This window comes from Ammospiza caudacuta, chromosome 4 (assembly GCF_027887145.1).
Source record: "Ammospiza caudacuta isolate bAmmCau1 chromosome 4, bAmmCau1.pri, whole genome shotgun sequence".
NCBI classification, from domain to species: Eukaryota; Metazoa; Chordata; class Aves; order Passeriformes; family Passerellidae; genus Ammospiza; species Ammospiza caudacuta.
The window spans coordinates 28016002-28041151 of record NC_080596.1 but is presented as its reverse complement, the minus strand read 5'-3'; the positions used below and the strand labels follow the sequence as shown (position 1 = coordinate 28041151).

Sequence of the window (25150 nt, the reverse complement as noted above, 5' to 3'; positions counted from 1 at the left end):
ACTGTAACTATAGTGGGCTGGTACTATAGATTCACCTATGGACTGTGGAGTCTGTGTAGTTTTTGTAGTTAAGAACTGGGAGAGCAGGAATGTAGCTGGCTCTGCAACAACACAGTCATTGTACTAAAATATCCCACAACAAAATGGTGAGAACTGGGTCACATCTGTTATTTTTCTTTGTGCAGAAGACAATGGTGAACTGTATGAAAATGTGATGAATTTACACTACTGAAGAAACCCCTTTCTTTTCTACTCTAAGATTTATATATGAGAAAATGTTCCCACTTCCGCCCTCCCACTCTGATATCCTATCCTGATTATTTTTACAGGGAAAAAGGTACAGCAAAACACATACCCTTTTCTGGATTAGGCCTTATTCCTGTTTTCTGGAGTGAAGTGCGTTGTCGTGGTGATGAAGAAAATATACTGTTATGTGAAAAAGACACCTGGCAAGATGGGACATGTCCTCAAAAAATGGCAGCTGCTGTCACATGTAGCTCCTCCCTGGGTAAAAAAAATACATATGTTTTCCTCAAGTCCTTGTTTTGTTTAAGTAGAAGTTGTAATAATTACAATAATTAAATGATTAAAAAAGTGTTAAGATTTCTTGGAACAGATTATACAGATTGAATAACTGCATTATTAACTGCTCCAAATACCTCAAGCAGCACCTAGCTTAACAACTTTTTACCCTTCCTAATCAACAACAAATTGTTTCTTTCAGATGTAGGTTGTGAGAAAGAGTAAGAATCTCCGCCTGAAAATGAAGAGAGTTTCTCCACTTTTTTTAATGTCAAACTTATATTATTAGGAAAACAAGTATCATTAATGTTTTTAAGGTATTTGATATTATTTTAATCAAGATGCTAACTAAATGGGCAGACATACTATCAGATGTAAGATAGTGGTGCTTCAAATGGGGCTAGGCTGACAGTGCTGGGGAGTTGGCAAGGCCAATCTCTTCAGCTGAAACCAAAACATGTGGCTTCTGCCTTTCTTCTCCTACTTAGTTTTTCAGTGGCTTTTAAAAGAAAATTTTGGTCTTAGAAAATTCTTGAGTAGAGGGAAGGGAGAATCTTTTCAAGATAAGAGACAAATTAAAGAATGAAAACAAGAGAGTTTTACCTAAAGAAACTGAAAATTATAAATGCTTTCACATTTTTCAGGTTCTATTGCAAATAGCCTTTAAAATATTTATAAACATCCCCCCCTCCATCAGTGACACACTAATACGAAATTGGAGAAATGACCTCAGTACTGTTGTTTTGGGTTTTTTTTTTTTAATAACCAAGAATTAAATAGTAGCATTAATTGGCTGGAAAGTTACACAAATATTACTCAAATTTAAATAATTTGGATGTTAGATATGGTGGAACTTTAAAATAACCTGGTTCACATCACAGCAATTATGGGGTTTTATATGGCTTTAAACTATTTCCATTATTATAGATTTATTTAGCAGTGATGCTTTCAAGACAGTTTCTTCGTACACCAGAAGAGAGCTACTGATTTTAAAAGACTGGAAGCAAGCAGGGAACAAAAGTTGCACAATTGAACTGAAACTCCGCAGTCAAAGAGATTTCACAGCTCTGACCACATTTTCTAATGGAATGAGAAAACCCAAGGATTAATTTCTCTGTCCATCACATAATTTTTACCTCTTACTTCAGATTTTACCCAATTTTGCTCTTACTTGTAGAAAAGTAGCTCTCCTGACTGATTCAGTATTTGGCCTTACAGCACTAAGTGTATGTGAATGCTGTGACACTTGGGTAATTCAAGATCAATGCTTACTTGTATGTGTAAGCTTTTTCAGCTAGTGAGAGTGGAGCATAAAGGAACTCACTTTACTCTCAGGTCTTCCATCTAGTAGAAAAAAGAAAATGTGGTTCTTGAGTGATGTCAGAGGAACCATTAAGCCATATTTCCTCCCTCTACTATCAGAATGATATTTTAGGACATGAGTGACCTGTTCTATACCCTGTGTTTGCTGCCAGGCCCTGTCTTCACTCCGATCCGGCTGGCTGGTGGGAGCAATGCCCACGAAGGAAGAGTGGAAGTTTACCATGGTGGCCAGTGGGGCACAGTCTGTGATGACCAGTGGGATGATGCAGATGCTGAAGTTGTCTGTCGGCAGCTTGGCCTTGGGTTTGTTTTTCTACACGTTTGTTATTCCAGCAGCAAAGCAGAAGAGTTATCAGACCCTCAGCTGAAGCTAGGAGAAGCATAATTGTAAAAAAAATGCTCCTTTAAAATCATACCTATACTTTGGAGCAGTAACTGAGTTTATTTATAGAAGATTCAGGTGCTGTGTAACTTCAATTCCCTAGAACCAGTTTTCAGTATCATATGAGAGGGCCAATTTTGTCTGTTTGGCCAGACAGATAAAGAATGTCTCAGAATAAATGTTAACTCTCTACTGAAAACTCACTACAATTCCTGTGAAGTTTCTATCCAAACCTGTAGGTGAAGAAAAGAAATTTTTGACTGTTTGAATGCTTACAATTCATTTTACTGCAGAGTCTGACAGCCTCCTGGCTTTGGCACAAGAACTCTGCTTTGTCAGGAAGGATATGTTTTTTGGCATGCTGGTGAGAATCTCTCTAGATTTGTTTAAACCATGCATCTCTGAAGATTTTCAGTTTGCATATACTGAGCTAGAGATCTGTTTGAGGTTTTGACAGTTAAGCTTGTCAATGATTCTGTCTGAACTAAGCATGGTCCGAAATACGGCTACAGCAGCAGAAGAGGATTTTCTTGATTCACTTTCTTAACAGCCAGAGGGGATTTTGATACCCCATGGAAGGTAAGTATTGGTATTTGCATAAAAATGCTGCAGAGGTGGGAGACTAAGAGGAAGACTGCTGGACCAGAGAGGAAGGAGATGAGGACAATTGGGATGGAAGGCCAGTAGGGTTGAAGAGGGAAAGAACTGGGAGCAAGAAGCAGAGAAGATGCTGGGTTGTATCCCATGCAGGAGAAGGGGATTATGTCTGAGACAGACTGGAGGAGAACTAGACAGGTAAATGCAGAGGAGACTGGAACAGAAATTGCCTGTTCAAGCCTGCTGGGACTACAGTGAAGTGAAAGAAGTGGTATTGAAGGTCAAAGTTCTGTGGCATTAATGGGTGACTCCCAGAGTGTACTTCTTTTGTAACTGAGGCCTTGGGCTGCCCATGCCACCCAAATTAGCTCAGAAGGATGAGAACTTTGGACTAGGTAAAACATTGTAGATTCCCTGCTGAGCCAGCATAGGAACCGATATGCTTCTCTGACATCAGGGTTTTTTTCCCCAGCTTATTTTATGTTGTATTAGTATATTCCTGCACATTTTCAATTGGGAATACCCATTGGAAAGTCTTATCTTCTTGCAGGCTTTTCTTGCTTTTGAATTGGGCTGCTATTAATAGGTGTAGGGAGTTACTAAGCCCTGCTTTGCATTTCTGTATACTAATGACAAGTGTAATGCTCTTAGCCTGCCTCCTTCCTGGTGACACTAAAACTTTTTATTACTTATATTTAATCGTCACAAACTGCAGTTTTGTGATGCTTCTAATTTGATTTTTCTGAGCAAATTAATTGTATTAAGATGGTGCTAAACCTGCTTAGTCTTTTTGAAATATGTCTAGAGAGTTACAGAATTTCTCAAGTAAGCAAGATGTCACAACAAACATGCTAATTAATATGAAGTGAAATCAACTTACCAACAGTGGCAGTAGACCACTTCTGAAGTACTAAAAATAATCCAAATTTGCATACTGTTAATCCATCTGGAAACATGCCAGAAACTGTAAAAGTAAAGCTTCTTAGTAAATAGCTTCCCACATCCCTTCAACTTTTCTGTAGCGCTCCTGTAAAACTCCAGAATTTCAATCTGCCATTAATAGGTGAAGAATAATGGCAACGTCTTTTATTATTTGGTTTCCTAAATAATTTTTTGCTTGACACAAATTCCCCTGGTTATAATGATGGGATGTGTTGTCTCTGCCTAACTCCAGAGACTCTTAAGGGAATATGGTATAAATTGTAAAAGCATTCAGAGCACTCCATCATTATCTCTTTGATTTCAGCCAGCGGCTTAATGAATAAGGATTTTTTCCTTAATATTTTCTATACATTTCTGCCAACATTTTTTTCAGATACACTGAAAAACAAGGTGCTTTTTTAGTTAATTTAAGCTAATGCTTTAGATAGGTAAATCATTACAGTCCAAACTTTAGACATTTCAATCTAGAATGAATATAGGAACAGGGAAAATATTGAGTGGAAAGAAATCAAACTATGGCAGACACTTATATATAAAAGACATGATATTTGAAATAGAATTGGGAAAATCCTGATAGATGATAAAGGGTTAAACACTGCATAATTTCTGTAATTCTAAAACAATGTTTTCAATCAACATAGTTTTTTGTGCTCAAAACCTGTTCTGCTGACAGAGAATATACCCCCATACAAGGCTAGTCATTGATCTGCTTCCTGTTCTTACTTCTCTTGCTGATGGGTGATATGACATTTGTCAAGTCACTTAAGATCTCTTTGCTGTGGTTTTCACAGGACTAAATAGGGAACAATCACATTTATCTGGGTATTTGATTAATGTGCTTTGAGGACAACAGGTGAAAGTTGCTGAACTTCAGAAAGAATAGATATTAGATTTTTTTTACTATATATAGATATTAAATGAGTATTACAATTAGAATCCTCATACCCAAGCTGTTCATCTGTAATCTCTCCTAGGAAAGTTAAAAGTCAAAGGCACAGGAAAGGAAAATCTTCAGCTTGCCTCCTTCTGACTGGGTGCTCCTTGCATTTCTACAGGGGTGTTGCCAAGGCGTGGAGCCAGGCTTACTATGGAGAAGGCTCTGGCCCCGTGCTGCTGGATGAAGTACAGTGCACGGGAAATGAACTCTCGATAGAACAGTGCCCAAAAAGCTCCTGGCGAGAACACAACTGTGGCCACAAAGAAGATGCTGGCGTTTCCTGCACACCTCTCACAGGTACTCCAGTCATCAACCATCACAGGAAAAAATGGGACAAAGGCAGAGTTCACAGCTCTGGAAAAAACTTGTAAAGTTTGCAGAGGCACAAATCCAAACTGGATGCAGTACAGGCAATGTTACTGATTTTGCTTTAGAACAACCATGAGGTGTAAGAAACAGTGATCCTTGTTTTTGCTTTCCCCTGTTCTGGGCACAGATGGTGCATTGCGGCTCGCAGGCGGGAAGGGCAGTCACGAGGGCCGCCTGGAGGTCTATCACACAGGCCAGTGGGGCACGGTCTGTGACGACGGCTGGACGGAGCTCAACACGCAGGTGGTTTGCTGGCAGCTGGGATTTAAGTAAGATTACTTGATATTGGATATCTGACTGTCATTTGAGCATGATGACAAACACTTACATGAACCCTACATGGACCCTATTTTAAGAGTCTGCTTTTTAATATTAGCTGAGTGCTTCAAAGAAACAACCAAGTTAAAATCCATTAAAGCCTGCTTTCCTCAGTTTCACAGAGGTATGCAGGCCTTAGGTTAGGTAGAAAAACCTTCAACAAGCGTGACTTAGCAGCCTTTATTCACTGAGTTCCTTCCAATTCTCTTTTTGGCTGAGATCAATGCATGTGCTATAGAGAAGATCTGAGTTTGATTTCTATTTTCCCTATAAAAGTTTGCTTCTTCTAAATCTTTGCTTGTTGTACAGTCATTAATGACAGACATTTTCAAGGTGTAAGTACTTCTGCACTACCTCAGAAGTTCCCACAGCCTGGCCCTAGAACAGTTATGTATTGAAAAGCATTTTAGAAAAATCCAATTTGTTTCATGCATTCTCTACTTTTCCTACTCATCTCTGGCTACAAAGATACACTCTCAGTAGGTGGCTCTTATCTTGCCTTCAAACTGTGACAGCTGACATTCAGAAAAGGATTTTGTCTCAGAGTGTGACATTTAAATGTACACAGAATACTAAGAACATACTTAAAGCTTCAGAGTCATTGAGCCAGCCATATGCTTGGTTGAAGAGCAGCCTTAATCAAAGGCATTACATTCTTAAGTTTGAACTAATGTAACAGTAATTCCTTAAAAAAAAAAACATTACTGAAGAGGCAGCATATGGTGCTCTCATTGAATTTAATGCTAATTGAACCTGTGTACTGAGAATACTTAAGAAATCTATTTCCTCAGGGATATCACTTTCTTTCCTCATGCTTAAGCATCATGGTCCATCATGATCAGTGTCCTCTGATCACTGGGGACCAAAACATACCTCTGTGTTGTGCAGGTATGGAAAAAATGCAGGTATGGAAAAAGAGAACTACTCAGAAGGAAGCTCCGGGCCCATCTGGCTGGATGATGTGATCTGCTCTGGGAAGGAGACAAACCTCCTGCAGTGCTCCCGGCGGGAGTGGGGGAAGCACGACTGCAACCATCAGGAGGACGTCAGACTCATCTGCCACCCAGAAAACGACAGCCACAAGGGCTTACTTGGTAAGGAAGCTCTTTGCTAAAGTCACAGTATGAGTATTGCTGTGGATACAGATCCAACCAAAGTACAGGATGCTTAAGGATTCTCAAAATCCTAGTATTTGTCAGATAGGTGCAAGGAAAGAACAGGAAGGGAAAAAACCTAACTTTTCTCCTGAAGATCACAGGAAGCAATCAAGTTTTGTTTAGAATGTAAGCATCCAGAACATTAAAGCTCAACCCAGATTTGCAAGCTAACGCAGTCCAGTGATGCAGTTGTCTCAGTCTCCACTAGATTCTGAACCCATTCAGCACCTCATGATATATACACCTGATTTTACTTGGCACTTCTCAACCTCCAAGTAATGCCTGGTGTCAAATGCTCTAGACATACCTGAGCACTGAGGAATAAAATCAATAGTACATCCTCCTATGGCTTTGCATTCAAACAATCCAAAACAAGGGATATGAAGAAGATGGGAAGTTCAGAGACAGCAAGAAGGTAGGGTGAGAAGCATGAAATTATTTCTGTGTTACTACTGCCTATCATTTATATTGTGTCTGGGTGAATAGCTCTAGTCGCTGACCAGGACAGAATGATACCACACACCCAGATAAAAGAGTTACTTTCAATGTCAAAGGCCTACAAACTTGTATGAAAATAAAGAGAAGAAAAAGACTGATAAGAAATGACGGAAAAATACCAATTACACAGTGATAAAAATATAAACACAATAAAATAGAAACAAGTAAATTTCAAAGATTCCTAAATCCACATGCAGATAATTAAACAATAGTGCTGGCTGTGAGATATTTGCAGTAGAAACTACAGGGGAACAATGGGTTGCACAGCAATTCTTGCAAAAGTCTCATTTTTACAATTTGCTACAGGAAGTGTGTAGCTTGTCAGTATGTAGCCTTTTAGAAAACTGCTGCCAATGCCATTTAGCTTACCCAAGATTATTTCTGTTGAATTTGAAATTGGTATTATATGCCTGTTTCCTTGAAATCACAGACTGAAGGATTATCCCACAAACTACAACATAGTTTTACTGCACAATGTTGCTACTTCAGCACTTCCACATGTACTTTCTGAGTCTCTCCCTCTTTACAGGCTTATTCTATGTAGCCCTCTCAGCATCCAATAAATGTCTTGTGTTGCAGTACATATATCAAATCCTATTTATTAGAAAGAATTTTCTCAAACCAAAACTAACATGAATTCAGTCCATGACTGCTGTCGTTACAGATGCAAACCATCTGTGTCACTTTGCTCAAATTCCCATAAAATATCTCTACTGAAGGAGTCTGGTTCAGTTAAATATATCCATATGGTAACATTCTCACATCCCCACTACCAGAATGCTATATTAATTTTGTGCTCATAAATAAATATATATATATATGTTTTCTAAACCACAAGAAGATAACAATAAAACGTTACTTAAACAATAAATAAATAACAATAAAACATTAGTACTATTCTGTGCCTCTATTTGGTTTATAGAAGTATAATTCTCACCTAAGTTGTATTCTTCCTGAACATATCAGTTCAATAAGAAAATAGGAGTTTATCTGACATTTCCTAGGAAATTTCTGATCGGAAAGTGGACAAAGTGTTGTTACCACTTACTTCCCAGCATTTGAAAAAGAATTTTTTCCCGTAAGGATAAATTCAGTTGGAAAAAAAGAGAAATTAGTAGATGATAGGACTTAAGGAAACACAGATATTACGGAGCACTGAAAAGGAGATAGGATATACTACAGTAATGACATTTGTTCAGTAAGATCACAACAGCATAAGTAAACAGAATGTTGGTGAGGTTAATCCATGTAACTGTCCATAAAGTATGAACTCCAACACAATATACTTTAAATTACATTGCAAGCAAACATACTTGGATGTTTCTTACTTGAATACTTCTGCATCCATTTAATGACTTAGGCCGGATTTAACTAGCGCTGACCAGATTTGTGTTTGGTATACAGAAGTTATGCATACCCTGAATTAAACAGCAAATGCAGCTATCTCAAAATAATGCTTTAAGAGTGCAATTAAGCAATTCCTCATCCTCACATATTTAGAAAAGACTGGGAACAGGTTAAAAGAATGAGGAAGAGTCTTTTCCATTATTCTAAAAAGCAACTCTCATGAGCATATTAAAGATTACCAAGTATGCTATACAAAAAGATTGAGAAGGTGATCCTCCCTTGAACATGACAAAGAGGCCACTGAGGAATTCATAACTGTTTAAGGGTATTTGCATTGCTTGCAGGCTACAGAGGCATTTTAGAGTAAGTAAGAATTAAGTATGTACTTTGCCTAATGAGTGAAAACTTAACTAGAGGCCAAGCACTGCAGAAACCATGATCAACTAAGTCTGACTAATCCACATAACTGAAATTTCATATTATGAAAGTATCTGATTAAACAATCAATTCAAATTGCTAGAAAAATAATGTAGAATAACATGCTGCAGAAAAATGTGCACAGTGATGAGGAATAGTTCAAGTTCAACACAATGCTGTACTATTTTGCTGAGACAGTGGCTAGGAGGAGCAGCAGCAACCAGTTTGAGAATGGATTTATGGAATGAGATACAGTTACATTCACCCATAAAGTGTCTCTAAGGAAAATCTGTCCAGCTTGTATGGGTATTGTATCAAAGGTATCTCAGGTGTTTTCTACCATTTGTGTAGAACTGTGGTCAATTTTTGAACTATGTCACATATTGACTTGGAATTAAGGAATCAGCTGAAGAGTAAAGTACGGCAGTATTTAGTATTTGTCTTGTAATTTGTACAAACTGCTTCATTTTGCCAGCCAGGGTGAATATGACTACTTTAACCACTGATATTAGGCTTGTTGAATGTAAATATCAGTTGTACTAAATATAATGAAAATAACTAAAAGTACCAGTTCTTGCCTCTGTTGCTGTGAGCTGACAGCAGTAATTTATTCCAGGTCCTCCCATCAGGCTGATGGATGGTGAGAATAAGAAGGAAGGACGTGTGGAGATTTTTATCAATGGCCAGTGGGGCACAATTTGTGATGATGGATGGTCTGATAAGGATGCAGCTGTAGTCTGCCGACAGCTTGGCTACAAGTAAGAAAACTCATTAGGCTGCTTGTCAAGTTATGTTTTCTGTATCTAAAAATCTTAAGTTTCTGCAACCAAATACCACAACAGGTCTAATAAGATAATGTATGTCTTTTAAAACTTGTCAGTTTGGCATTCTTTTAGAAAAATGCATTCCTACTATTTGTATGAAAAGTAGTAAGGCCATGTCTTCAAAAAGAATGTTCATTAAGTAGCATAACTGGGAATGGGAATGTTAGTATTCAGAAGTGTGTCAGTCTGACTGACAACAAAAATGCGCATTAGTGACAGTTATTAAATACTTTTCATTATAAGTTAAACATTCCAAATTATAGAATCTATTAATTAAATACAAAATTTTAGTTGTCATATTAGTTTCAAAAACCGGTCAGTGTCTACTGTCACAAGGCATGGATATGATGACTGCAAATTCAGATGCAGGCACACCAGCTACTGAATTCCTGATTTAATGGAGTTTTTCCTTCCTTTACTGATCTGGCTGGATTTGATGTAGCTTGAAGATCTGATGAAACTGTTACACAAGGGATTATAGCTCCAGTCTGCACAACAGTAATTTCAATAAGCTTCATTTAATACAGCAATAGACCTGACAGAAGAAACCCACCCTCTAATTAAAAGCACTGCAATGTATGTGTGACTTTTGAAAGAAATCACTTAATCAGGCTTACACCAGTCATCAGCATTTTTTTTCTGGACACCCAAGAGCAGCAAAAAGATAACTATAGGGGAGATATATAAATAGCAGTACTAATAAGACTTGAAAAATACCCAGAATAGTGGTGAAATACAACAGGAAATTAGTGAAATGTCATCTCCAAAGTATCTATAAAGAAATTTGAGCTGAAGAAATACAAATCGTATTGTTTGTTGTATCTAACCATGTGAAGTTTGTCCAACCAAATATCACATTATGCCTGAACACAAAATATATACCTTGTAAAAACTGCCTAGTATTCATTTAGTAAAAGCCTGTTTAAAAGCAGTACTACACTGTGGCTTCAAAATGGCAAAACTTGACAAGTCAATATATCACTCTTAAAAGGTACCTAACTTGTTAATTCTAGGATAGGTGTCCATCTATCCTAATCCACTTAATTTTCTCATTAACAATATCATGAAAAATAATAATAGTACTGCATCTGAAAAACTCAGCATTGTTATTCTGCATGGCCCTTGGTTTATGAGAACTGAGAGGAAAAGATCGGAAGCCACTTCTCTCCAGGGACAGATCTGAACTGGCAAAAAGGTTGTTTCCCTGAGGGTCATCAGTGCTGGCTTGGAAAGCAGCAATTAAGGGACACGTGTTTGTTAGGGGTGCACTAAAGCCAGTTGTAAGGGCACATTCCTGCATCTAACAAAAACATAGATGTAGCATTTGTACCTTCAGAGATTTCCCAATTATATGACATAATTTCCTCTCTTAAGCTGCACTCCTTGCTCAAGAACACCACGATTTTTTACAATTGTTTCCTGAGACGTTTTTCAGTGGGGGTTGGTTTGGGTTTTCTATGGTGCTGTTGGTTGGTTGGGTTTGAAAAGCTTTCATTTCCATTATCAGCAAGCTGAGAGATTATTGATGCACAGTAAGAGATAGATTGTTTTCATAGAAAGGTAGGAAGAAGGAGGTAGTGCCCTTTTACTAAGTAACTGATAAGATCTGGAGAGAGAATTCTGCACTAGACTGCAATAAATACTTCTCTGGGGAAGGATAAGAATACTGTGGTTGGTGATTGATAACAAAGTAGTTTTCAATATCCTGAGGAACTTTAAAACAATGCCCTAAAGCAGAAACTTTGTTATTTGACAGAGAAACCAAAACCAGGTAAGAATTTACAATGAGTGCCTGTACTGTGTCACTGTGTTGTAACAGCAAACATGAACACATGAGCTGCCCACAGGTATCAGAGAGCTGGACTTATTTTTTTTGTGGTTATCTGTAATCAGAGTATCCCTCACAAAAGAAAAACATTTGGAGCAAGAGTCACACTATTTGGGACTGACAAATCAAATCATAGTAAACTCCTTAGGCAGAGATTGTCCTATACTGGTTCCAAAGGCAGTTAAGGCTTTGGATTATCTGGCAAATACCTCCTAACCATGGAAATTGAAAATGTGTAAGGACAGTTGACCTTGTGGTATCGTCTCTCACGTAGTGTTTCATGAGCTTCTCTTTCCTGGCTTTTTACAATTTCTGCATTCTAACCAATGTTCCATACTTGGAAATCCTGCCCAGCTACCCTTCAGCACATAGTAAAAAAATCCACGGGCAAAGCTATCCACGTGCAAAAGTTTCCAAAGGGAGGAAGCTCCTGTGTTACGTTCATGTTTCAGTTACATGGATGTGGCAATAGAGAGCTGGTTCACTTTGAGCCAGTCACATTTCTACTGTGAGGAAGCTTTGAAAATGGTTTGACAAATCAGGATTCCTCCCCAGAAGACCAAACCCAGCTCAAGAAGGGATGCAAACTCTCCATGCCATTCTCACCTACCTTCCCCAACACTGCAGGTATTAAAGAGGTACAAAAAGAGCTGTAAAGGGAGAGAAATACTTTCTTGCCTAGTACAGTTTCATAGTCAAATTCTCTTTCTCTGCTCCACCATTTCATCACATCTGCAGTTACAGTTCTGTATGCACAGAAGCAATACTTCACAATATACAATTATAAAATATCCTTTAAAATGGAAACCTGTATTTTAATTATCTGGAATTCCACGTATCCTTATCCCAGTAAAATGTCAGTGAATTGCTCTTAACCAGCAGGTAAACTTGTAGTTCAGGCATGCTTAGAGGTGTCTGTGGCTTCCTGCCCCACTTATCTATATAGCCAATTGGGTGGTCTCTCACTCATATTTCCTTCTGCCTCTTAAACCATATACAACAAAATATCTATTTATAAATTAAGAAGATTACTTTAAGTAATTAACAGTAATACTCTATCACAGGAGTTGCCAAGTGAGATGCTTAAATGCTGCAAAAGCACCAAGTACTGGGTTCCTCCCAAGAACAGGGGGGTGCAGACACTGAACTGGTGTCCAGTCACATGACATTTTTAGACCTCAAATATGGGGTGCCCTGTAAAAAACATGATACTAAAATATTTTAATAACTACTAACAACTGATAGGTCTGTACATCATTGCTCCTACTGCACCGCAAGTATACTGTATTTAACTGGCCCATCTCTCTGAGGGAATCAGACCTGAACAAATTATTTTTAGCTTTCACAGATGCTGAGTTTATACGAGGATTAAAGAGATTATGAAAGAGCAGCTTTCACATATTTTGTTTTATGGCAAAATGTAATGCTGATACAATGTAAAATACTTTGCACACTGCCTTCTAACCAGATACACAAAAGCAGTTTTTAAAAATTAATGAAATGTAGCAATTTTGTCACAGTTTTCTTTTTTCTACATACCAGAATAAGAGAGGTGGTGGAAGGTGCTTGTTAGCAAGTGAAACAGTGACAGGGTTTGGAATGAAACCTCAGTGTCTTTGACTATTCACTTGGAAATTTGAGTAAAATGTAGAATAATGCCTCAAAATGTTTAACAATTAAAAAAAAAATGATCTGTTTGCAGAGGTCCAGCTAGAGCAAGGACAATGGCCTATTTCGGTGAGGGCAAAGGCCCCATCCATGTGGATAACGTCAAGTGTACAGGAAATGAGAGATCCTTGGCAGACTGCATTAAACAGGACATTGGGATGCACAACTGCCGGCACAGCGAGGATGCAGGGGTCATCTGTGACCACCTGAGCAAGAAAGTCCCTGGGAACAGCAATAAAGGTGAGGCCCTGGCACCAGGGGCAGACCAACAGGTCCAGGTGAGCAAGTTCCTGGTAGGAAGAGACAGACTTAGCAATCCCACCTCACAGAGGGAACAGCTTTATCAAAAACAATTCTAGAACAAAAGGGGTGGGAATTCTCTCTGCTGACACTGTGAGCTTATTCTTTGCAGCTGCAGAAAGGAAGCACCAAGACTACTCAATCATTACAGGGTAGTTGTTGCTATGGCTTAGAGCAACCATGTTCATTAAGGCGCTTGAGGGACATGATGCAAAAATCTAAGCAGCTCCCTTCAGCTTTTCAAGGTGTAGGTTACTCAGATAAGAACTGAGATCTGTGTGGTTGGCCAAGGTTTGCTTCCACTTACAGGAAATAAGGAAGAGCCCTATAAAATCCTACATGTGAGAAGCAAATGTGTGAATACTCTGACCACAGTCAAAAGAACTCAGATACAAAGCATTTCTAAGTCTTGAAAGAATTCAGTGTATTTTCCCCAGTCAAAAGATCTCAGCTATAAAGAATTCCTAAGTCTGTTTTCCCCAATCAAAATTTGCCGGTTAAAAACTACCATGAAACACAGAATAACTTCAACCTTTAGATTTTTTTCAAGTTACCTCTCATTGAATATTGGCCGCTTTTCATGTTGAGTTTAACACTCTCTACATCTCCTTTCTGGTTTAGATTCTCTCGCTTCTGTTTGTGGGCTGAGGTTACTCCATCGTCGACAAAAGCGAATAATTGGTGGGAAAAATTCTTTACGGTAAATAATTGGTAAAGACAAATAATTTAGAATATAAAGCTTCTAAGACATGTTTTTGCCACAAGTGGTTTGCCAAATTTACAATTTTATTGTGGGCTTGTTGTTTTGTTTTTCTTTTGACTTGTCATGATGTAGGAATAGAAATCTACCCAAAACAAATTTGCAGGAAATTAAAAGGTATTAACTGATAAGTACTTGCAGCATTAATTGAAAATCTTGTGGGTAAAGTCTGTGAATGGGTTAAATTTTAGACTTACAAAATAGCTATTTTACTTTTATCAGGATCTATAAAAACAGGGATATGAATGTAGTACAAGGTTTTAAATGCCACCTACACCAAAAAAAGAGGCCTGAATATGATTCACAGCCTAAGACCTTATTTTCTTTCATAAAATAAGCCTTGATGATGACACAACTAAAAATTCAGGAAGCACTGACTTTACTTTTTCAACAGTTGTGACTAAACACACGCAAAAAAATATTTACACAATCTTACAAAAGGCATTGTAAAAAATACACCAACAGCATCATTACAAGCATCGTGCAATCTGTTTCAGAGTACATGTACAGCACTGATCAATTGATTTCTAAGAAGACACTGCCCAAGTGGGAGAGCTTGAAAGAACAGTAACAAAGAGGGAGCCCAGAAAAATATTTTAACACAGCCAGATAAAGTAAAGTAGGATGACTTACCTTTGTAAAGACACAAATGAGATAACAGATAATGCACAGCACAGGAGGAGACTGAGAATTCTTGCCTTAGAATATGAGTTCTAAGGACACTTGCTGAAATGCAACAGTGACAAATAAATGTATTGCACAATTTAGTCAAGAGCAAAGAAGCTGGTCTCATCATAAATCAGTACAGAAATGTTAAATGAAGCAAAAAGGTGATGAAAATCCAACAGTGCATGCAGAAATGCTTCAAATTCAAGAAAGGGAGCATATGTATGTATCAGAAAAGGACTCAATGTCACAAGAAATCATTAAGACAAGGAACTTGAGGAAGTTTGAAAATAACTGGATACTTACATATGTACCAGCAAATCCAAAGCTGTCTAAATCACCTCATTTTATAAAAACATATTAAATCCTACCTTTTAAAATGGAGAAGTATCTAAATTATTTTATTCTTTATGGGAAGTAAACTCCTCCACCTTACTTTAAAACATTTGGCAAGGGTAACTCTGAGATGCTGGACTAGATGGCCCCTGGCAGCTCTTGTTTTCCAGCACACCCATTCAAGTGGACAGTACTCAGAAAACAGACTACCTGTCACTTACTCTGGGATGCTGACATTGCTTATAGGTGCATCTCTCTCCCTTTCTCTTCTCTGACTCCTCCTATATTAAACCAGCAAAATAGAAATAATCCTGTATTCATAGGTATGCAAATATGGCCAGATCTACTATAAAAAACAGATAATCACAGGCTCAAAAAAGGTGCTCCTCTATACTTGAGACTTTTGCAGTCGCTTTATACTTCTTGTTTTGCCACCTCCCTTTCTCCTGAAGACAGGGATGGATGCTGGGTTCAGCTTTTCAAGAAATTCCCCTTTCCCCTCTGCAGTTGACAGGAAATTTCTGGTTTGTTGACTTGGACGGTATTTGGCAAGCAACCCACAGAATGTATTTTTGGCTCAATGAATGCAATCTGAGAAGAGAAAATTCAAATAGCTGACTGTGGGAGGAAGCACTTAAGAGTGCTGGATGCCCAAATTCTCTGTAATGTGGACCATTGTTAAAAGGAGTTCTGAATGTTGCCAGGATATAAAATATTCACCATCCTTAATAAAGAGTACATTTTGTAAGTAAGCTGTGTCAGTCAAACAAAGCCAACATTGCAGGTAACCCGAGTTCCCCACAGCTGTACACTGAGCACCGTGTGTCACTCCTGCAGGGGCGGCTGGCCGTGGCAGGTGGCACTGCGCCTGAAATCCTCTCATGGTGACGGGAGACTCCTGTGTGGTGCTACTCTCATCAGCAGCTGCTGGGTCCTCACTGCTGCACACTGCTTTAAAAGGTGGGTCTCTCTCCAATAGGGCACCGTGTTTGAAACCGCTTTGTTCTTCTGGGCATATGCAAAACCATTACAGTTCAAGCCCGTGGAAAACTGTTCCATGGGCTTGAAAGGCCAAGAGTTGGCCTTTGGTTTTAAAAAACCCTACCGCTCAACCTCCTTTCCCTCAAACAAACTAAACACTCTAATGCATTGAAATTATTTGGGTGTTATCATTCATATGATTTATATTCACTTCAGTATTTTAGAGATAACACTTCGGCCATTTTAACTTTCTGTTCAAAAAAAAATGCAGCTTATGGCTTTTAGATTATAGTGAAGACAAGTGAGCAGACACCAAACATAGGGACTGGAATATTTTAGATTAAATTTGGTAACAACAGACAATGGTAGACATTTTTACTCTATCACAGCAGTAACTAAATGCAGGACTTCACTACTGATGAAGTTACTGAAGTATAAAAGTATCAATTTGCACAATAAGGAAGCTAATCTTGTGATTAGTGACTATTTCATTGGAATGGGCTGGGAAAAAACAGAGGAGCACTACAATTTTGAGGATATTTGCTAGAGTTCACTCAAGTGAGCTGCAAATGTTTTAAATTTGTATTTTGAGCCTTTAATTTTGCACACTAGTAACAAAAATGAAAAGTCAGATATACTTTTACTCAAATACAGGTGTGCATTACCTATGCTGTACACCAGATGCACATCTTTTCTTGTGTCCTAAAATCACGGAGGACTTTCCTTGGCAACATTTCAAGCTGAAGTAGTCAAAGTAAGCAAAATCACCTGCTATTTCCACTGACGTCCTAGGTGATTCTGCAGAACTATGGAAGCTCTTGAAGTTGCTTTCGTCAAAATTCATAGACTATGGCTTCCTATTTCCCTGTTCATTTTCTCTGTAGTGATTGCCAGGGATGCTGCCTGAGAATCCTGAGAAAGCCTTTGATTACAGGCTTGAAAACTGAATGTGGTGCCAAAGAGTGCCAATTCTGGATACTCTGCGAAGCACCCACAGGATGGGGCAGCAGCATGGCTGGAGCAAAGGACACTGTGGTACTTCCAGATTGGTGCAGCCACTCGAGGGGCTGTCCCAGGCTGCCCTGAAACTGTCACCTGTGGTCTCAGGGACCAAAGTATTGTTTTGTCCCAGAAGTTATGTTTAAACTGCAATTAGACCTAAGGATGCAGCTCCAACACCTGGTGGATGCACTGCTCTTCACTGTAAATGAGGGAAGCCTTTAGCTCTAAGCTGGCTTTGGACAGGCTGGGCTGAACTTCCAAATGATCTCAGAGTGATTTTCAGGGATAGGTTTCCAAGAGCTATCTATAGATCAAGTGCCTTCTTCACATATTTTCCACAGATGGACAACAGAAAGGCCAGTATACCATTTCTCATATCCTGGAAATTGGAACACTGCTTAAGTAACCAATGTGGGCTCATCTACATTAGGAATAAAAATTAAGCTTAATTTAATGCACGATTATTAGAATTATTCACCAGTACTACAGGGGAATTATTGGTTTCTATACTTTGGCAGATACATTATTTAAGATAAAATGTTTGAAGCTATTTTTTGTTTTATAACTCATCCTTGTCTTGAGTTATTCTGACAGCTATAGGGAAATTGGAAGGTTCATACATTTAGAAAAAATAACTGGATAATTAGAAACATGAGGAAACATCGGAAAAAACCCTTAATGTATCCTATATAGACGTTCATCTTTGGATGAAGGGATGTATGTCTGTTCACAGCCTGCAGTTTTCTCCATAAAGCCTAGAAGAGAAATTTTGCTTGTGGAAGACTTCAAGGATTAGACCAAGAAAGCTTTACAACCAGGCATGCAACCCACAACTAGAAGAAATATTCAGTGGTACAGCTATATATTGTGCAGAAAACTGTAATTTTTCTGCTTTGCCTGCTGCTCCTCAAGCAGGCTTTAACAAGCTATGCAGACCAGAACCTTGCTGGATGGTATAAAAAGAACAGGCATAGGTTGAAAGGCGATGGGCCACTGTGGGTACTATTTTTTCCAAGCACATTAGAAATTTCCTGTTGAAGGCTATTAAGGGAGAAATAAAAGGAAAAATATTTCTGTTAGCTTAGCCATATTTCAAAATAAATACATGTACCCAACAGTACTCTCATGTTTACATTTTGCCTGGGAAGGTGTGTGCATAATACAAAAATCTTCAAAGACATGCACAGAAAATTGTTATTTCAGCCACAGTAGTAATCTCTAATGTATTTACCATTTAGACCACGATGTGAAAGAAACTGGGATTATATCAGATGCAAAACAAGCCTAAGATTTACAGATCTCCTATCAGTTTGACAATAGTTTGTGCTTGTGATGCACAAATACTTTGTCATCCTTATTATAATTTCACTTGATGTAAGAGGTTTTTATTAAGTTACCTACACCTCTAAAGTTCCTCAATCAACCCAAGAAGCAGGCCTGAACACTACTGTCATTCCAGTAATTATTTGGAGAATCCCAGTGATGTCAGTACTCAGGCTGTCATTGCAATTACTGGCAGTTTGTGTTACCCTCCCTAAATAAATTTATAATGCACACCTTGTACATTTGAAGTGCCAGTCATGGCAAATGGCCGTAAGAAAATTGCCCTGTGAAAATATTCAAAAAGAACATGGCACAACCTAAAACCTCAGAAGGTTTTTATATTCTTTAGGACACACTGAAATGTCAGTGTAAACATTTGAGAAAGCATTTTTGCTCTTTAAAAAATCATTTGCTAACATTAGTTATGTGAACAATAAAGAAAGTGATGAACTCAGCATGCTCAGGATGTGACTGTGCCCGAGCCAGCCCTGTTTGTTTTCACCTCCATCTCAGGTATGGCAACAACACTCGCAACTACGTAGTGCGGGTTGGAGACTACCACACGCTGGTGCTGGAGGAGTACGAGGAGGAGATCGGAGTGCAGGAGATTGTGGTGCACAAGGACTACAGGCCTGACAGCAGTGACTACGACATTGCCTTGCTGAGGCTGCAGGGGCCCGAGGAACAGTGTGCGAGGTTCAGCACCCACGTTCTACCTGCCTGCTTGCCACTGAGGAGGGAGCGACCACAGAAAACTGCTCCCAACTGTTTCATCACGGGATGGGGTGACACAGGTAAAATCACTTCCATGTACCAGTCTGCTTATCTGAGGCTGTTTTAGAAAAAACCCTTCAAATAATTAAAGAACAAAATGCTCAAAATGAAAGTATTTTGCTCTTCTTTAACATGGGCAAATATTTTCTCTCCTGATCCTTAACCAGGAATGACAGTATTTTGTTTACTGATTATAGTTTGTATTCGTATCCAAGCAGTGATTAACCATGCCACTCTAAATCACAGACCCTGTCAGTAAAGTGGCCTCATTAACAATGACAAGCAGGAATAAAAAGCTTATTTGTTGCCAGGCACACCCTGCACAGCAGCTTATCACCCCCTGCCTCAGTACATAACAGCTCTAGTAGATGTAAGGCTTCAAAGGTAAGGACCATGAATATTTTAATTTTAAAAAGGTTATTGAAATTATAATACTTCAATAGAAAAATGGATGGAAAATATGCACGATAGAATTTTAAATAACATTTTAGTGTTCCCTGTTACCACTGACATTTTCAACCAGCTTTGATTTAAATAACAGAACATCTAGCCAAAATTTACAAGAGCCTTAATGCAATCTGCACTCCAGGCTTCTACTTGCTTTTTTTTGGTCAATACAAGATTCTTCCTCTTCAAAGGTCTTTGGCCTTTAAATGTTTCACAAATTAATAACCATGTTTTACTTTTATCTTTTTGTGGTGCTGAATACAGTGCAAGACAGCAGCCACAGTTGAGCCTTTGTTCCAGTGACTCACTAGAACTGCCAAGGAGACAAGGCAAGGCCAAGTATCTGCCCCTCCTCTTTGCAAGCACTAATCTGTGTGCACAGATGTCGGGGTCACTGTACTACAATGAATGAGAGAGATGTGTAGGGTGGGTTTTTGATAAAAACAATAGTTAATTCATTGCCTAGCTCTGTCTAGCCTTTTTACATAATTCAAAGTCCTGCAATACTGTTAACTTAGGACATCTATTTCAGGAAACATTAACCACTGCAGTAATTGGCTTCAATTTATAGTAAGAATTTACATCATTGCAGTACCTCAGCTGACATTTCACACTTACTATATGAATCATAATTGCTTCACAAGTTATAAGATTTTACTTAAAAAAAGGTAAAACCAACAGTGGCTTTCATTTCCCATGCTTTCAACTGAAAGAGGTGCAAGATATGGAAAAAAGGTAGAAAGATCTACTTGGAAGCCACCAGAAGATGCAGCACCTGTTCAGGCTGAGCTACACTAGAATTGAACTGATGACACAGAAATAAAGAATTTCTACTGCTTTACTCTCAGCTGCTCAAGACTCCCCAAAATTGCTTCCACAGAGGTATGAAAGAGCATGCTCTTCTGTAGAAGACAAAGTGCTCAGAATAAACCAAACCTCATCCTTGGAAAAATCCAGAGAACACATGAAGAAAAGCTACGTTTTAAAAAAAGCATCTACATTTTACATTTACAATATCTACCATATTTTAATATTGTATGTAATGCAGAGATTTTTTTCAGTAGTCTTGCTTCCGGAAATTTTATGTAATGACAAAGCAGTGTGAAGACTTGAGAGCAAAAATCGGATTAAATCACAACTATGTTTCCAAGACTGACCATTGTAATGAGACAAATTTTATCTCCTTTTTAGGACGGGCTTATTCAAGAACACTGCAACAGGCTGCCATCCCCTTACTTCCCAAGAGGGTGTGTGAGGAGCGCTACAAAAGGAGATTCACAGGAAGAATGCTCTGTGCTGGAAACGTGCAGGAACAGAAACGAGTGGACAGCTGTCAAGGAGACAGCGGTGGACCACTGATGTGTGAACGCCCAGGGGAAAGCTGGGTTGTGTACGGTGTGACCTCCTGGGGCTACGGCTGTGGGGTCAAAGATTCCCCAGGTGTCTACACAAAAGTTTCATCTTTCGTACCCTGGATTAAAAGTGTGACCAAACTATGAATGCCCATAATGAAAACCAAATTTTGAGGCAGGACAACTTGAACAGCACATGCAGTGCACAGCTGGGGCCCACAGTGGGTGGAAACAGACATTTGCCTGATTCATGTGTTTTTGTTTTCATTAAATCCAAGCTGTATACACTCAAGCCTTCCAGTTAGGGATTACTGTCCTTCCTGTTGCAGAAGTTTAAATATTGCATGAACAAGCTACTGTGTATCTAAGGGGAAAAGTGATAGCCAGCTAGAGTTAATACTGGAGCAGGACAGCTGGAGACTTTGCCCACAAGACTGTTGCTCCAAGCTATTTATGCTCCAAGCTTCTCTACAATTAATTACAGATCTCAATTAATCTTCAGTCTAGTTTATTTAGTCTATTATTCCTATGATTTTACGCTCAGTCTGCTAAATCTGACTCATGTTTCAGTAGCTTCTGAGACCATTCATAGCCTGATTCTTGATAAGTAATTCTGAGTATGTATTAAATGCAGGAAGGAAAATAATGGTCAATTATCACATTCCCAGTTAATTGGCTAAATGTCTTCAGAGTTCAGTGTGCCTAAAGTACATTCCCAAGTAAAACAGGTAGTACAGTGACAGCTTCCCCACAACATCCGGCACAACTGCAAGAGCAACAACTTATTTACTTGACTTAGGTAGCATTTGTCCTATTTCTGAAATTCACAGTTTGGAGTATATACAGCATTTTGAAGATTCACTCTATTTACCACTAGCTGTCAGTACAGTGTCAGACTAACAGACATCCCTATCCTTTCACTGCTGGGCTTTGCTCAAGCAGCGCCAAGAACCTTGGTCAATCCTACCAGACAAAGTTATGCATACAATGGAGTTGCTGAGCCGAAACTTGTCTGAAAAGGTCTATAAAGTCTTAAACCATGTTTTCTATAAAGCAAGATTTAGACAACTCTCTCCTGCTTAGCTGCAACACTGGTTCAGACTGATCTCACAGGAAAGCTTAGTTTTCAGTGGCTTCTAAAGCACTAACACATCTTAATTTCCTTTAATTACGTTTCCAAATACTGTTCCCCATGCCATGAAATCCCTAGCAACTTATTAAAAAAAAGCACTGATAACCAGCTTACTGATCCATTGAGAAAGGGCCACCACACCAAACCTAGAACACAGCAGGTAATCACCTTATTGTAACACTGAAAAGCATCAGTCTGGAAATCACCTGTGAACTGACTCACTGGGGAGGGAGCCACGACACTACAATCCACACAAGTGTGCTCTATGCATCACAGTAACAACCATGCTCGTAAAAACAACTGAAGGCTGTGGACCATGAAACACTCCAGTGTGACAAGTGTGGCAGATGAGTGTCACCACATAGTGATTGTGCAAACTGCGACCACCAGTGACTGTTTCCCAGTTTCCTATTCCCCAAACTGGCTATGACTGTGTTGTGTGGTGTTTTGTGAAAAAGTGGGGTGCTTGCATTCATGCTTTAAGTGGGCAATTATTCATTTTTATATTGTCGTGTGTCTCTCTGGTGTTATAATATCCAAGACTCACTTGCATATGAAGTGGCAATGACATTGCTGAAGCCCATATGATTGAACATTTAGCCCGTAATATCGCCAACCTCAAATTTAAGTTTTCAAGGGTCAGGACTAATTATTGTAACTGGTGCTAAACTAGTACATGAGGTGCTTTAATACATTTTAGTTCTCTGCAATTCCACACTATTTGAAATAGTGTAAAATATTTTAAAACATCATAAATCACTGTACTGTGACCACCTACTGTTAGACCAATGCAAAACACTGTGCCAGTCAACTTCAAAACCATTGCATTTTTACTTCTATATAGCCCTTAATTACAAGAGAAGTCAGTCTGTCAAAAGTATCTGCATGTAACATCCAAGTTTTGCTGTACAAGACCCACTGAGACTTGTGGTGAAGTAGGCTACATAGTGCAATATATACGTGTTATATACAGGGGACATAATCACCTTTTAATAGCTGCACCACAGAAACAGGATACTTTGTGTGTGTGTGTGGGAACTAAACCTGCACACCAAGTGTAGTAAACATTTAGATTTAGTACCGTACTTCGTTATTTTTGCTTTTAATAGAATGCTTTGTTAGATTTTAAAATGTTGCACTGTTTCCATGCCGAGCATGTCTTCTCAGTTTCTAACATAAAATGAAATTGCCTCCATCTTATACCATTCTCATTTTTGTTCAGTGAGCCTGATGGTGTACATGTATACAATAAAAACTGCCACACTGACTGCAACTTCTGTATGTTAATACCACAGATGTACAGGCAGCTGCTGCAGAACATCAGCTGGGTAAAACTCACATAAGCTGTACCTGATTAAGGGGACTCTTGAAATCATCTTCCTCAAAAGAATATAAACCTAAAGGAGCTTTGTCTCATTCCCAGTGCTTTAACTCCAACCAGTTACGTTGTCCTAAATTCATCCTACACTTTTAAAGTTGTCTAGTAACTGTGTTAAGGATGGCACAAACCATGAAAACACTTGCATTTGCCTATTTAAGTTAAGCAAGTAAGTGCCCTTGCAGAGCAGATGTGCTGAGGTTATTACAGAGGTCCAGTGGTTTTGGAGATAAAGAGATTTCAGAGTACACACTCCTGATTGTTGGCCACCAGGCTTGGCAGCCACCACCTTGGAATGCAGAGCAGTAAGCCATATGACAGGGCTGTTAAAAGCAGAGTAACCATGCACCACCAGTTACACATGTGTGCTATCACTTGTTACAGTGCCACACAAGAAAACGCATTCATGTACTTCCACTTGGGCAGAAAAAGTATATGCTTTAAAAACCCCTGCGTTTCCTATGACAGCTCTAATCTGCCCACCACACACAACCACCAAAAGTCATTTCCTCAGATCTAGTGCATGCTGTAATTAGAGCCCGCAGTTCTGCTCCCTTCACTTCCAGCAGGAATGCTGACCTCAGCTGCCAAACACCCAGCAGCAAGTACACCGCATGCTGATCATCTCAGCTCTGGCCTCACAGATTTTTTTTCTCAGTCCTTTCAAACCCTCCCTTTCCCTCCAACTTTCCAGTTCTAACTATTTTCAAAAAATACATTATTTGAAAGGTATTCCACAAGAGATTGTGCCAGCACAGCTGGTGTTCACTAAGACAGTACATTAAAGTATCTTATCTGAGTATGCAATGATGCACCATCTACTGGATCTCTATCCATTTTCTCAAGTATGGATCCTCAGCAACTGCAAAAATCAACTCTATTTAAAGTTGTTGTTTCTGCCCTGCAGCACCTACCTCTGATTCAAGCTGTACCACTTCTGGAGCAGTCTCCAGACAATGCATCAGCCACCTGAAACCAGGAATTCTGCCCAAAAGGAACCCCAGAACTGGCAGATTTGGCATGTGTAAGTAATCCTGACAAACATGTGTAGGTCAAGTCTTAGTTACCAGCAGTTTTTCAAGAAAGGAACCACACTTGCAGCCAGTCATGTCTCTTTATTGACTTATTCATACATTCGAAGGCTTTACATTCACACAGACACCAAAATTACAGCTGGACTTTCCACTTTCATTTTCCAGACTTCAAAAACTTACCCGCAGCTTCTGCAGCACAGGTACACTTGTTGAAACACCATTCTAATACGGTGGGAGCAGAGGAGCCATCGCTGAGGGTGCAGTACAGCCACTCCACTACCAAAACCAGTACTGTAATAGCTTAAGGCCCAGTGACAGCCCAAAGAGAGGAGCAGCACACAATGAGATCCTAACTCTATCTGTCTGTATAGCAGTCAAAGCCAATTGTAGGCACAGTAAGCTGGGTTCCAGCCCCTCTTCATCGAGATGAGATGGACTGCAGAAGCTCTCATTAAAGTTCCAAAGTTTAAAAACTGAGATAAAGACCTAGCCTAAAATTAGCTTTTACTAGCTCTGCCTGATAACCAGAAATATTA

General features: G+C 39.0%; 1 protein-coding gene across 1 annotated transcript in view; it reads left to right on the top strand.

Moving 5' to 3' along the window:
- PRSS12 (serine protease 12) overlaps positions 1–23442 on the top strand; it is a 32608-nt gene extending 9166 nt beyond the window's left edge. Inside the window, exons 3-13 of the mRNA XM_058804316.1 lie at positions 330–508; positions 1998–2148; positions 4822–5000; positions 5200–5341; positions 6279–6484; positions 9426–9567; positions 13164–13369; positions 14051–14129; positions 16029–16151; positions 19011–19291; positions 20910–23442. Of these exons, the coding sequence (XP_058660299.1) occupies positions 330–508; positions 1998–2148; positions 4822–5000; positions 5200–5341; positions 6279–6484; positions 9426–9567; positions 13164–13369; positions 14051–14129; positions 16029–16151; positions 19011–19291; positions 20910–21217 (1996 nt within the window). The 3' untranslated portion in view covers positions 21218–23442. The remainder of the gene's footprint in view (positions 1–329; positions 509–1997; positions 2149–4821; positions 5001–5199; positions 5342–6278; positions 6485–9425; positions 9568–13163; positions 13370–14050; positions 14130–16028; positions 16152–19010; positions 19292–20909) is intronic.
- Positions 23443–25150: the final 1708 nt, after the last annotated feature.